General features: G+C 60.7%; 1 protein-coding gene across 2 annotated transcripts in view; it reads left to right on the forward strand.

Moving 5' to 3' along the window:
- The window catches only part of SPEN (spen family transcriptional repressor), a 49591-nt gene that overhangs the window by 23196 nt on the left and 11898 nt on the right, over positions 1-14497 (forward strand). For both annotated transcript variants that reach the window (XM_053281424.1, XM_053281425.1), the window contains 7 exons: positions 8007-8167; positions 8762-8962; positions 9592-9743; positions 10787-10912; positions 11286-11399; positions 12416-12529; positions 13931-14031. In XM_053281424.1, coding sequence (XP_053137399.1) covers positions 8007-8167; positions 8762-8962; positions 9592-9743; positions 10787-10912; positions 11286-11399; positions 12416-12529; positions 13931-14031 — 969 coding nt within the window. The remainder of the gene's footprint in view (positions 1-8006; positions 8168-8761; positions 8963-9591; positions 9744-10786; positions 10913-11285; positions 11400-12415; positions 12530-13930; positions 14032-14497) is intronic.

A 14497-nucleotide genomic window follows, 5' to 3' on the forward strand; every position in this document is an offset into this window, starting at 1 on the left:
TCAAACAGGCAGGCTGGCTCGTGGCAGCTGGCGTGGACTGCGCTCCCCCCCCCCGGGGTTCTGGGCAAGCAACCAAGCCGGACCCGGGTCCCAGGAGCGGGGTTGCGCGGGACGTGACTCTGCCTGCCCTGAGGGGGCAGCCGCACCTTGTCCAAGGACAACTCCGTGGCCAAAGGGGCCGTGCCGCCTGCACAGAGAGAACAAGAGAGTGGTGGGGAAGTCTGTCCCGAGAACGGCTGGTGGGGGCAAGGCTGCCTACGGGCTGTGCTTGGAAGAGACCACTTGTGCCGCGGGCGGGGGGGGAAGGACACCCTGCTGACTGGGGGGGGATGGCAACGGGCCCCATGCAGGCCAGGGGAGTGCTGCCACCGCCGCCGCCGCCAAGGGGCGATGTGGCCACCCCTTCCCTCTCTCGAGCAGCCGCTGGGACACCTGACCCCGGGCTTGGAACCGGCCTCTTGTCTGGCCACCTGCGGCCAGTCGCTCCTCGGGGAGCGGCACGAATCCTGGGCGCCAGGCACCCAGGTGGCACCTAGAAATGCAACTGTGGCGCCCGGACCGGGAGATTCCCAGGTGGGGCTGCACCCCTTCTGGGCTTCTCCCAGGCACTGTTCCCTCTCAGGCGTGCGCGCGCGTCCCTTCATTGTGGATCCCCCCCTCTGGATGCACATGGTGTGCACGCACAGGGCCTGGATGCTGCCGCCCAGAACGAACCAAACTCATCCCGCCCAGAGATGGGGCCGCTGGTCCCAGGCAGCCCGGTCCCGGCTCCAAGGCCGTGACTGGCAGAGGGTCTGGAGAGAAGCCCACGCGCCCCCCCCCCCCAAGAGCCAGCTACGAGCGGCGAGACCGGCGCTCAAACCCCCATGACGGCGGGACTCGGGGCCAGTCCCTTCTCTCTCTCTCAGCCTAACCTGTCACCATGCGCCCCACTCCGGGCTCCGAGGAGGAGGAGGAGGAGGAGCGGGCTAGAAATGTCCAAGCAAAACAAGGGGGCCCACCGCTAAGCAAGGTGCCCTTGTCTGCCATTGCTCAAGGCTGGATATTGCTGGGGGTTTCCTCCCCCCCCCCGCTCTTGTCCTGGCGGTCAGTGTGCCCGAAGGGTTGGCGTAGATATGGCGGCGGAGGCTGGCTCTCTCGGCAAGGACGTGCCATCACACGCCCTCTCTCTGGGGCTGGGCCGCCAGTGTCCCCTGGGAAATGGCCAGAAGTGGGCTCTGCAAGGCTGCCTGCCTCTCTCCGTGGCTTGAGAGAGAGCTGGCGCTGGCTGGGAAGTGGATGGACTCTCCCTCTCCTCGGCTTCTAGGCAGCGTTCCTATCAAGCCCAAAGCTGAGCCGCTGAGCCGAGGAACTGCAGAGTCGCCCAGGAGCTGGTCCCCATCGCCTAGAGGCAGCCGCCCCACAGGGGCTAATTAGCATAATTGATCAATTAGCGCATGAGGGGCCCCTCCTTTGTGACTGAGCTACTTCTAAATAATTTGCCACATGTGTTAATTCGACCAACTTCGTTCTCCTTGTGAGTCCGGCACCTTACTGATTGGTCAAGATTTATATATGTTGAATATTCCCTATTGTATCACTTTTAAAAAGAAACTAGGCTATGTCGCAGCTCTTGAAATCAAGCATAGGGGGAAACATGCTTGTTGATGACAGAAATTATAGCTTTCACTATCATAAGAAAAATGCTGTGGGCACGAAAACTTCCTGGAGAGGTGTGGTGCGATCCTGCAAAGCAAGAGTTCATGCCGAGAGCGATGAAGTAACAAAACGAATTAATGAGCATCACCACGGTTCTTCTGCTGCTACAATTTGAGCAAAAGAATCGATTGCAGAGTTGAAAGAAACTGCGATGTCCTCACAAGAACCAACCAGACATCTCATTGTCTCACCCTAACCCTAACTTTGTCAAAAAATGATGAATTTTCAATGGCAGAAATGCCCTCTGTCTCAGCAATGGGGAGAAATGTTTGTCGTTGGAGACAGAAAAGACCAAATGCTCCGCCTATACCAAACCAAAGATGTAATTACAAAATACCTGAAGGATTTTGTGTTCTCCCAAATGGGCAAAGGTTTCTTGCAATTGCTACTGGCATGAATGATGAAAATAGAAAGCCCATCTTTGCTTCCAAAGAGGGTTTGGATGACTTGTCACGATTTCAAAACTGGGCAGCAGATGGCACTTTCAAAATTTGCCCACATATCTCTTCTCAACTGTATTGCATCCACGTCCAAGATGGTGCATTCAGTATGCCCCGTGTATTTGTGCCTCTCCCCAATAAGACTAAGGAAACATATGACCGCCTATTCACTCTTTTGTTGCAGTCTTGCCAACAACTGAATCCCAAATCCGTGCTGACGGACTTGGAGCTAGGAGCAAGAAAGAGTATTGCAGAAACTTTTCCTAATGCAACAATAAGCTTGTGTATTTTCCCTTTGTCAAAATCCATCTTTAAGAAAATATGCGACCTCGGTTTAAGGCGGCGGTATAACAAAGATCAAGAATTCAATATGAAACTTAGACGTTTCTCTGCGTTAGCTTTCCTTCCGGTAAATGATGTGGTAGCAGGCTTTTTGGATCTGAGTGAGGAGCACGACTTACCTCCCAAATTCATCACATACTTTGAAGTTACAGACATTGGCCAAGCCAGAGGTAGATGTGGGCGCAGGATTGCAGTGACCTTTTCCATTGAATCTTGGAATGTTGATGATTGAACAGTGAACGACTTACCTAGATCTAACAATAGTTTAGAGGGGTGGCATAATCCAAAATTCAATTACTTGTCAACACCCCTCTGTTTGGAAATTAATTGATGCGTTGAAGAAAGAGGAAGCTATGGCCACAAAGAAGAAAATTGACTACCAAAGAGTGATTATTGTCCAACCAAGATGTAAGAATATCAATAAGCGCCTTCAGTCACTACTTGCATGTTACAATCCTGAGGACAAAAGTTTCTTACAAAGGGTTGCCCACAACATGCATACTTTTAAAGGACTTATTGACTACGGGGTTCATAGGAACATCGGAAGCTGCCATATACTGAGTCAGACCATAGGTCCATCTCGCTCAGTATTGACTACACAGACTGGCAGCGGCTTCTCCAAAGTTGCAGGCGGGAATCTCTCTGAGCCTTATTTTGGAGATGCCGGGGAAGGAACTTGGCGCCTAGATGCTCTTCCCAGAGCAGCTCCATCCCCTGAGGGGAATATCTTGCAGTGCTCACGCTTCTAGTCTCCCTTTCGTATGTAACCAGGGTGGATCCTGCTTAGCTTAAGGGGACAAGTCATGCTTGCTACCACAAGACCAGCTCTCTTCCCTGTTTGCATGTTACAAAATAAGTTTCTTAAGAAGGGCTAAAAATTAATTTTTAATCAACAATATCTTTTTAAATTAATAACACTTGGGTTAGGGACGCAATTGTCCGGGACACAAACGTCCAGGGACACAACTGACCGGGACGCAAATGCCCTAATACCGTCTCGGCCAGTCCCCCACTATCTTGGGGCCATAGGAAGCAGCCTCCTGCGGAGCCAGACCCTTGGACCATCTAGCGCGGCATTGCCTGCCCCAGCTGATTTTGGACTACAGCTCCCGCCATCCCCAGCCACAGTGGCCAGTAGCCTGGGATGATGGGAGTTGTAGTCAGGCACCTGCAAGAGGGCCAAAGCTGTGCATCCCTGGTCTCCCTGGACTGGTAGTAGCTTTCCAAGGTTCCAGAGGCCCATCGCTGGAGATGCTGCTGCCGCCGCCAGGGAGAGAACCTGGGACCTTCTTCAAGCCACGCAGAGGCTTCGCCCCTGAGCTGTGGCCATGGAGCTCACCGGGCATGGACCCCATCCTTGTGGTGTGCTCGGCCTCCCCTTGGCCTCCCTTCTCCAGAAAAAGAAAAGATGGTCTTGGGCCCTCATCGCTCTGTGCGCGCACACACGCAGGCTTGCCTTTGGCAAGCCTGCCTCCTTCACCACAAGCGTCTTGATGGCCAGAAGAGCTGCCTCCTCTTGAACAGGTAGCAGTGTGGCTGCCCAGAACCCTTGAAATGGCCCATTCCGGGAGACTGGATGAGACAGGTGGACAAAGGCAGCGTCTTGTGCAAAAGCTTTCTTAAGCGGGTTTCATGGAAATCCAGCGAACTGAAATAATGTAGCCTGCTGGTTTCTTCATCACTCTGTGGAAGTCTGGACTTTCTGTCTGTAAAAGTCCCTGAAAAAACTCGCAAAGTAGGTCAGGAAGCATAATTTCCCATGCTTTTTTGGAGGGTATTTTAAAAACACCACCACACCTTTCTGGTGGTGGGGGCAGGATCTGGAACCCGCCTGCCAGACAGCATGCTTCTGCCCTTTGGTGGTGTCATCTGGGAGTTCCGTGTCAGTGAGGCCCAAGCAGCTCTCTCTCTCTCTCTCTCTCTCTCTCTCTCTCTCTCTCTCTCTCTCTCTCTCTCTCTCTCTCTCTCTCTCTATATATATATATATATGATGGTGCAGCAGGGAAATGACTGGACTAGCAAGCCAGAGGTTGCCGGTTGGAACTCCTGCTGGTGTGTTTCCCAGACTATGGGGTATAGGAAGGTGTTGAAAGGCATCATCTCAGACTGCGCGGGAGATGGCCATGGTCAACCCCTCCTGGATTCTACCCAAGCCAACCACAGGGCTCTCTGGGCACACTTTACCTTTATATATGTATACCCCTCTGTGGGGCATCTAGAGTTGGTCTAGGCAGAGTCCTCAGCCTTGGATCACCCTTCTGTGCTGTATTCCAGAGATCTGCAAGCCAAGCAGGAACTTCCCCACTTAACAAAGAAATTCAACTGCATGTAAAATGCTTAACTAGTTTCCTGGTGTGTGTCAGTGGGAAAGGTGCCTCCTCCTCCTGGCTCTGGCTGGGATGCCCTCAAGCCTCATAGGAACATCGGAAGCTGCCATATACTGAGTCCGACCATAGGTCCATCTAGCTCAGTATTGTCTTCACAGACGGGCAGCGGCTTCTCCAAGGCTGCAGGCAGAAGGAGTCTCTCTCAGCCCTGTCTTGGAGACGCTGCTGCCAGGGAGGGAACTTGGGACCTGTAGATGCTCTCCCCAGAGCGGCTCCATCCCTTAAGGGGAATATCTTACCGTGCTCACACATAAAGTTTCCCATCCATATGCAACCCGGGTGGACCCTGCTTAGCTTGGGGACCAGTCGTGCCTGCTACCACCAGACCAGCTCGCCTCTTGTTCCCAGTGGTACTGCTGCCTTCTCGCTTCTGGCTCTGCGGAGCAGGCTCCAGGTCCTTTTGGAGACAGGAGGGCTGGCTGGCGTGGAGGTGGCCAGAGGCCAGTGAGCAGCCTCTGGGAGCCAGCTGGTGGGGATCTCCTGCCCTCTCCCCCTGCCTTGCTATGGGGCAGGAGGAGGGAGCTGGTGCACATCCTTGGCTTCCCTTGGACAGATCCAAGTGCAGGTGGCGCATTTGCTGCTAGACAAGATGCTCTGTGAAATATTTAGGGAAATGAAGATGTGAGAACTTGCCCGCTGTTGGAGAGGAGCCTGCCAGAGAGCCTGGTGCTTGGTCACAGTTGTGGCCAGGATGGTGCCCGGCTGGGCTCCTTGTGCCTCTGGAGGGCTCTGTGGAGAACCCGGAGTGCTGGAGAAGCCGAGCCCAGGCCGTGGGCCGCAAGGGAGCCTCGCCAGCTGGGCCCGGCAGCAGTGGGGGCCCGGGGGGGGGCTCAGTCCCAGCATGGCCCTGAAAGGGCACGAGGCGTGGCCCCTCCTCATGGTCGGGAGTGGGGAGCCCAGGCCTGCCCTGGAGAGTGGCCGTGTCACGGCTGGCTCAGGCTGCCCTTTGGGAAGGGTGAGGGTTGGATGCTGGAGCAGCTCCCCCAGTGCTGTGCCCCCCCCGCGGCCAGCAGGCCTCTTCCCAGCCTAGCTTCAAGTTGGTGGTGGTGACCCCCCCCCCCCCCCGGCCAGGACTCTCCCGAAGCCCTAAGGAGCCAGTTCCAGGGCAGGAGGCTTAACGAGTGGTGGGCTCACTCCTGTGCCGGGGGTCTGGACTGCTTTGTTTGGCTGAGGGATGGGCCGCCCCTGGGCGCCCCCGCCCCCGTTTCCCCGTTTGGCCTTTAGACGGACCCGTATTGGTGAGGGCTGGTGGCGGTCTCTCCACTCCTGTCTAGAGCAGCCTGTAGGAAGCTGCCTTCTAGCGCACTGCCAAGCCAGAGCCTTGCTCCGCCTAGCTCGGGTAATGGGCTGCTCTGACCGGCAGCCGCTCTCCTTTCCCAGCCCTGCCTGGGCCCTTCTGCTCCGCTGCCCAGCGGCCGCCTTCCCCCCTCCGTCTCCGTGTTCCTAGGCTTGGGTGGAGGGGAGCGCGGTTCCGGGCGAGCTTCGGGCAGCTTCAGAGTTACCTGGGGAAAGGTGGGCGCTGCTGCCGAGGGGTTCTGGGCCGAAGGGGCAGCCCGGGTGGGAAGGCCCCGAGAGCAGGAGCCCCTTGAGGCCCCGGAGGTGGAGCTTGGGATGGAAGGGGCAGAGCAGCCGGACTGCCGTGGGCAGCCGAGTGCTGGGGGGAGGTGAGGTCCGAGAAGGCGCCCCACCAGAGGAGCTTGCCGGGGGCGAGGGGTGCGCCAGACACTCCTCTTGCCGAGGGCCCCGTTTCCCCGCATGGGCAGGGGAGCAGCAGCGTCCTTGTGCTAAAGGCTGGCCGAGGAGCCGGATGCCTGCCCGGGACGGTACCGTGTGGAAGCTACTTTGCGGGTGCCGGTTGTGTCTTGCTGGCTCCTGAGAGTGGCCGGCCGCCCCGATGCTGCCGTTCCAGCCCCAGGGCAGGGCTTGGAGGGCCTCCTCATTTTCCTCCCGTCTGTGTGCGGAATGAGTTTTGTTCTGGGCGGCAGGATCGAGGCAGTGTGCGCCCCCCGGGAGCATGCAGAGGGGGGCCTGACCTGACCTGACCTGACCTGAGCAGGCGTCCCGCGGTGTGTGAGCGTGTGCACGCCTGGGGGGAGCAGGGCCTCCGAGGGGTCTTCTTGGGCGGGGGTGTCTGGCGCCCCCTCCCTGGGTGTGGCGGTGGCTGGCGAGTCGGGTCCCTGGCTTTCGTTCTCAGTGGGTTGGCAGAAAGTACCTCCGCCTTCTCCGGGAGGACGCCGGCTCCTCGTGCCCTCTGGGCAGCGGTGGGGAAATGCCTTGAAAAGCTAGACTGGCTTCCCTGCCTCTCTCCTCTGAGTGCAAGAACACAAACCTTGGGCACACCACACACAAAGGCTGCCACTCCTCTTGCGCCCCAAACCCGGGAGACACATTCTGAGCCCGGACCGTCCTGGACGAAGGCTGAGCTCAGCGGGACGATCGAGAGGGCCCTTCCCAGCCTGGCCAACCCCATTTGTCGTGCCCCCGACTCGTCCAGGGCTGACGTGAGCCAGAGCTTTCTCAGGGCCTCGCACTCGCATCCGTGGCAACCTGCTGTCCCCAGTTCCCAACCTGGGGCAGGAGCAGGGGGGCGGTGCTCTCAATCGGTGGCGTCCCTGGGCTCAGGCGGGAGTGCGGCCTGTTGCAGATGCACTTGGCTTCTGGGGCGCTTGGCGGGGCAGCAAGGCACAGAGAGGAGCTGCCCACCTGCCCGTGTCCTCTGGGCCTCCCTGCCTGGCTGCTGAGCGGCTGGCACTCTGCGCCCCACTTGCTGGAGCCTTTGGCCTTGGGGCATCGCGGCATCGCCTCAGAAGGTGCTTGTGGATTCCGTGCCGGGCTTGGACGTGTGTGTGGAGGCCCGGAGAGGAGGAGGGCGCTGGTGGCTCTGTCTCCTCCGACGTCGCTTTGGCACACCGTCCTTCCTGGTGTCCTGGTGAGCAGGCGCCTGGGGCTTCCCCCAGCCCAGGGGGGCTCTCCCAGCAGCAAGCCTTGCCGAAGCGCCTTTGCAAGCGGCACACCGCCTCCGTGTTGCCTCGTGGAGCCTTTCCCTCTCGCTGTGGGTGGGCTGGGGGGAGTCGGGCCCAGTGATGGGGTGCAGGAGGCCGCTGCCCGGGCAACGGTCTCCCTTCTGCTCCCACTCCAGCAGCGACTCCAGCAGCAGTTCCAGTGACGAGTCCCCAGCCCGCTCGGTTCAGTCCACGGCGGTCCCAGCGCCCACTTCTCAGCTGCTTCCATCTCTCGAGAAAGAGGAGCCCCGCAAAAGCTTTGGCATCAAGGTCCAGAATCTTCCAGTGCGCTCCACAGGTAATCCGGCCTGGGAGGAAGCCCCCCGCGCCCCCCAGTCTCCTGGGGAAGGGGAGTCCCCACTCTGTTGGACGAGCGGCCGTGGCGGCGGCCACGTGGCAGGCGGGAGTCCCGAGTCCTCCGAGAGGGAGGTCTCTGGCCCGTGGGCCTCCCGGCGCAGGCTTCCCTCCTCGTGGGGTGGGCTTGGAAGAGGTCTTGCACCAAGCCCAAGCAAGGCGGCCTGGGCTGCCGAGGAAGGGCCAGGGAGCACCCTGGGGCTGCTTCCAGGGCCCTCCCCGCCAGCAGAGGCCCAGCCCCTGCTGCAGGTGCTGGGTGGGGACGGGGCTGCTCCTGCCCCTGCTCCTCCCTCCTGGCTTGGGAGGCCTCTCGGCCCTCGCCGGCATGCTTTCCGAGCGGCCCTCCGTGCTGTGGCCAGAGGCGGCTGGGGGCGGGGTGGGTTTGGGCAGGGGAGGGCTGCTTGTCCTGCCGCCGAGCCAGCAGACGGCCTTACGGGCCCGTCTGCCATGCCCGGCGGAAGCAGCACGGGGAGGGGGGGTCCCTCTTCAGCTGGCGCCGCCTCCTGTAACCGTGCCTGCCTTGGCTTGCTCCTGGCAGACACCAGCCTGAAGGACGGCTTGTTCCACGAGTTCAAGAAGTACGGGAAGGTGACGTCGGTGCAGATCCACGGGGCCTCGGAAGAGCGCTATGGGCTGGTCTTCTTCCGGCAGCAGGAGGATCAGGAGAAGGCCCTGAACGCCTCCAAAGGGAAGCTCTTCTTTGGCATGCAGATCGAAGTGACCGCTTGGATCGGGCCAGGTGAGCCCAGGGAGGCCTCGGGGGCCCAGTGGGCGCCTCCGGGAGCCCGGCCAGAAACCCCAGCCGCAAGCAGCTGACTCGGCCGGGGGGAAGGCGCTCGGGGGGCCTCCTCCTCCAGGAGCTCAGGATGCTGCCTCTGGCTGAGCCAGACCCCCCGCCAGGGATGGGACCGGGCACCTTCTGCGTGCAAGCAGAGGCTCTGCCGCGGAGTGACGGCCCGTCCCGATGCAAACCGCCCTGCCCAGCAAGGGGGGCAACTCCTGCTCGCTCCCACAAGAGCACTTCTCCTGTCTAGCCCTGGATCCGTAGTGGCTGCCCATCAGGAGCTGTGTGTGCACAAGCCCGTGGGAGCACCCTCCTCCTCGACTCCCATTCTTGGTTTAGCTCACACAGTGTGCCCCACATCTGCTCCGTCTAGCATAGATGCTCGCTTTGCACTGTTGGAGTGTCATCCGTGGCACCAGGAGAATCCCTCCAGGACTTTCTCTGGGTTTGGGGCCTCGCTCACTGCACTGTAGTCAGCCGTCTTCACCTTTCGCTGCCGAGCCAGATGGGGCGGGGGGAGGGCCCCCTCCTAGGGGAGCGAGAGGCGGCAGCCTGTTGGAGCTCCGGTTCTCTTCTGCTTCCAGAAACGGAGAGCGAGAATGAGTTCCGCCCTTTGGACGAGCGGATAGATGAATTCCACCCCAAAGCCACCAGGACTCTCTTCATTGGCAATCTGGAGAAAACCACCACGTATCATGACCTTCGCAACATTTTCCAGCGCTTTGGAGGGATCGTGGTACGTGCAGAGAGAGAGAGAGATGCGTTTGTGATCTCGTCCGAAGCTGCCTCTTGGCACGGCAGCCGGGTCCAGCTTGTTGGGGCAGAGTGCCCCGTGGCTGCTTACGCGACCGCAGCCCACACCTGATCTCTTTGGTCCTGGAAATGGAAAGGCTGCATCCCAGAGGCGAGGAGGCCGTGTGGGTGCCCCTGGGTGGCGGGGCATCGCCCGCTGCTCCTGCTGCTGCAGATCACCCGCTAGGATGGTGAAGGCCTTTCCGCAAGGGCAGAGCGGCCTCCTCAGGGAAGCGTGTGTGGCGGGGAAGGCGGGCTGGCCAACCTGCCCCTCCGCCATGCTGCCAGGAGGAATCAGGTTGGGGCAGCCCCCCCCCCCCCAACAACAAATACTGACATGCCACTTATCAACAGCAGTGTCCAAAGCAGTTTCCATAGACAAATAAGAACTGCCTGGCCTCCTCGCCTCCCACAGAAGGCATGCCCTAGACAGAAGGAGGTCATGGCGCTGGGGGATGTGTGCCTTGCTCATGTCCACGTGTGCTCAGTCAGGCCCCTTCCCAGATGAAGGTGTTGACTACAGCTCCCAGCATCCTTGACTGCCCTGGCCTTTGGCTGGGGATTCTGGGAGTTTTAGTCAGTGTCTGGGAATTCCCGTTGGAGGGAACACGGCTTTCATGCCCAGGCCGTGCAGCACGATGGCGGGGGGGTGGGGGGAGGACGCCTTCCCAGCGCCCCGGCTTGTCTGCGCGGTTAGGGTTCTGCTTCCGCACCCCAAACCCCGGAGAGAGAGGCGGGGCGTCCGGCAGCGGCAGCAGGGCTGGCTCTCTGCTGTCGGCACTGGGCACCAGAGCAAAGGCCCTCTGGAGGTTGTGTGTGGGGAGCTGCCTTCTGCTGGGACGGGCCGTGGCTCCTGGGGCCTCCCTCTCTCTGGGCCAGTTCCCCTGCTCGGGCGAGCCTCTGCTGGCCGGTGGAGACGGGCCGTGGCCCAACCGCCTCTGCCGCGTGTCGGGGCGCTCACCGGGGGCTGCTTTTCTTCCTCGGCAGGACATTGACATCAAGAAAGTGAACGGGGTCCCCCAGTATGCCTTCCTCCAGTACTGTGATATTGCCAGTGTGTGTAAAGCAATCAAGAAGATGGACGGGGAATATCTCGGGAACAACCGGCTCAAGGTAAGCCTGCGCTCCCCAAGAGCGGCTCTGACCCTCTGGTGGTTCGTTTCTGCTCCCGAGGGGGCCAAATTGTCCCCCCCCCCCAGTTTGGACTGTGGGAGCGTGGATAGAGACTCGGGCTCCCCCTCCAGTTCTCTCTGTGGACTGACGGCTCCAGCTAGATGGTCCCTGTCTGCTCCCCCTCCCTCCCGACAGCACTGATTGGCCAAGTGGCAGAAGCCGCTTCCTGCCCATGCCGCGCACCCTCGCCCCACAGCGGGGATGGGGCACGTGGGTCCACTGAAGCTTGCAGGGTGGGTCTCCCCTGCCCAGCACCTCGGGGCGGAAGGGCCGGGTCTGTGGCTGACGGGCCGTCTTGCCTCCTTGTGTCCAGCTGGGCTTTGGGAAGAGCATGCCGACCAACTGCGTGTGGCTGGACGGCCTCTCCACCAATGTCACTGACCAGTATCTGACGCGACATTTCTGCCGCTATGGGCCCGTGGTGAAGGTAGGTGGGCCACGTGCTCTCCCCGACTCAAGCTCAGTGGCGAAAACACACTGCTGCCTGCCTGCCTGCCTGCCTGCCTGCCTGCCTGCCTCTCTCTCGCTCTCCCTCTCCCTGTTGAATCTGTCCTTTGGGGAGCTTTGACGCCTCTTCTGCCACCTTTTCAGTTTGGGAAATGAATGCCCCAAATGAGCCCAGCCGCGTTGGTGGAACAGATGGCCTCCCCCGGCCCCCTCTGGCATCCCCCACCAGTTCGGAAATCCCTCACTGAACTGGTAGGAAGAGCGCCTGCTCCAGTGGCGGGTTCTGTGCAGTCACCTCCCTTCCGCTAGGAGAGGCACGAGGCCGACTCTCCGTATCGATGCCAAGCGGAGGGCCCCACACCTTGGCCGGCTCTTTCCCCAGCTCCTTTCCCCTCCCCAAGCTGCTTCTCCACGCGCATGTTTGGAAGCGCAGGCTCCCCCGTCACCTCTGAGGGAGCGGATCCTGAGGCCCAAGCCCTGCTGCTCCTTCTCGTCAGAAGGGTTTGCTCCTAGCAGGCACACGCAGCCCTGGCAGAGAGCCACAACATGAAGCAGTGGGAACACCAGTCCGAAGGGAGGCGGTGGCGGCTAGTTCAGTGGCAGCGAAGCGAAGCCCAGGAGAGGCAGGGGCAGCCAGTGCCTCAGGCCTGGTGGAAGAGGGCGGCCTGGAGGAGGCCACGGCAGAGAAGGCCGCCTTCTGCGCCCTGCAGCCGGGCTGCTGAGGGAGGGGCACGAGGGTCTCCCCTGGCCAGCACCGTGGAGCTCCTCGAGGAGCCCGGGCTGGAAGCCCCTGAGAGCAGCCCCCTTTTTATGGTCCTCCTTTTGTCCTCCGTTGTGATTGGCTGAAAATGTGAAGGCGATTTGCCCCCTTACGGGAAACCACAGGGAGGAGTTCTCCCCCCATCACTTGGTGGTTGGCACTGCTGAAGTTGCCGTCCTGTGAACGAGGCTCTCTCTGATGTGGGTTTTGTGTGTTGTGTTTTTGTGTGTTTGCAGGTGGTGTTTGACCGCTTAAAAGGCATGGCCCTCCTTCTCTACAATGAGATTGAATATGCGCAAGCAGCTGTAAAAGAGACCAAGGGGAGGAAAATCGGTGGGAATAAGATTAAGGTCTGCAAAAGGAACCTCCTCCTCAAAGGACAACCATAGAGGGAGGAATAGCCCCCCCCGCCCCGAGCCAGTGCTTGGTGTGTCCTGTCCCACCCTTCCAAGTGACCCAGCAGGAGAGGGTGGCTGGATCAGGCCCGAGGGCTGCGGGAGGCAGCAAGCAGCCTCTTTCCCGCCGTGGTGTCCCCCAGCAGCTGGCAGCCAGGCCTCTGGGCGGGGAGTTCCTGCGGCCTCTTTTGGCTGGCAGCTGCTTGTGGGTCCCCCAACAGAGGCCCAGCTGGGTCCCTCCAGCAACTGGCCTCTGGTGGCCTGGATGTGGCTGGCCCTTGCTGTGGAGGGGTGACCCGGAGGAGGAGGAGGAGGAGGAGGAGGGGGCCTCTTCCTCTCTTGCTTGCCGGCTCCTCCTTGCTCTCTGCCACTGGCTTGGCACTGCCCTTCCTTTCCAAGTTCTCTGCTTTCTGGCCTTCTGTGCTGCTGCTGACATCGCTGGCGCGGTACAGCCGCCAAGGGGCTGCTTTGCAGGCAGGCCACCCCTTGCCTGGGCTCCCTGGGCAGGCCGCGCGCCTGCTGGCCTCTCCCCCGGTGCTTCTGGGGCCGCGTCGGTGCTGGGTGCTCTCCAGGCCTCCCCCAGCCTGGCAATGCCCTCCTCATGGGGGGGCTCCTTCCGCGGCAGCCGCTCCTGAGCACCGAGGCCCCCGACTGCCCCCTCCCCTCCTTGGAGGCCCATCTCCGCTCTGAAGCCTCTCGCCCCACCGCGGCGGTCATCCTGGCTTCCTTGTGTGCTGAATCTGGAAACAGAGTTGATGCTCACAGAGCTGTGGGAGGATCCGAGCTTTGGCTTCTGGGGCATTGCTCTTCAGCCCTTTCCTTCTTGGCCCTGAATTCACGCACCACAGCAGGCGTTTGGAAAAGCAAGTGGCCCCTGTCCTGCGGAATGGGTTGGGCATCCTGGGTGTCTGGGCGGGGGGGGGGGTCACCACGTTCTCTGGAAAGGGTCCTGGAGGAAGAAGCGGATGGTCTAAAAACGTGTTGGCTCGGCATCAGGCCCCTGTCACTTCAGGAGTCCAGTGGTTATCCGTGTCTCCGGGCCAGGGTGCCTCCAGGGAGCCTTCGTGTTCAGAAGTCGTCGGCCTTCATGCGCTGGCTGGGGCTGTGGGTCCAGAAATCCTGGGCTCGATGGCCACTGCCCCCAGCCCCTTGTATTTAAAAGGGGGAGGCAAGTGAGTGGGGGGGGGTCTTTCTGGGTTTCTCAGGCCTGGCCTGTCCCAGTGAGCCCCCCACCAGAGAACCGTGCCCTGGCTGGGTGAGGGAAGCATCCCTTGTGCCCTCCCGGTTTGAATGCCGGGAGGAAAACTGGCTCGGCCTCGCGCCTGGGAGTGATGGGGCTCCCTCCTTCTGTTCCAGGTGGATTTTGCAAACCGTGAGAGCCAGCTGGCGTTCTATCATTCCATGGAGAAGACTGGCCAGGATATCCGAGACTTCTATGAGATGCTTGCTGAGAGGAGGCAAGTCACTCCAGGGGCAGGATTGGGGGAGGCGGCGGCGGCGGCGGCAGCATCCAGACAGGCCCAGAGTCCTTGTTCCAGGAGGGCGCCTCTGCTCGCCCGCTTCTCGGCTCTTGGGGGCAGGGCTCCCTCTGAATGAGGGTGCAAGGCTCTTCTTGAGGCACCTTGCCTAGAGCCCTGGGGTTGCCCTTTGAAGGAGGCAATGCAACGGAATAGGGAGCACTCTGAATGCCGGCAGGGAATGCTCGCCCCTGTCCTGTCTCTCCCCGCCAGCCCTGCAGGGCCTGGACGGGGGCTGAGTGCATGTCCCAGGTTGGGCGCCAGGTTCCCCACCCAGCAGCCCTGGCCCGTGAGATGGGGAAGGAGCTGCGTCCCGCCCCATCTGGCTGCCTTGGCTGGGAGGTCGGAACTGGGAGCTGTGGCTTGAGCACCCCCTTCAGGCCAGGAGTGCAAAGTGCTGCGGCTG

Source organism: Hemicordylus capensis, chromosome 16, assembly GCF_027244095.1.
Source record: "Hemicordylus capensis ecotype Gifberg chromosome 16, rHemCap1.1.pri, whole genome shotgun sequence".
Lineage (NCBI taxonomy): Eukaryota > Metazoa > Chordata > Lepidosauria > Squamata > Cordylidae > Hemicordylus > Hemicordylus capensis.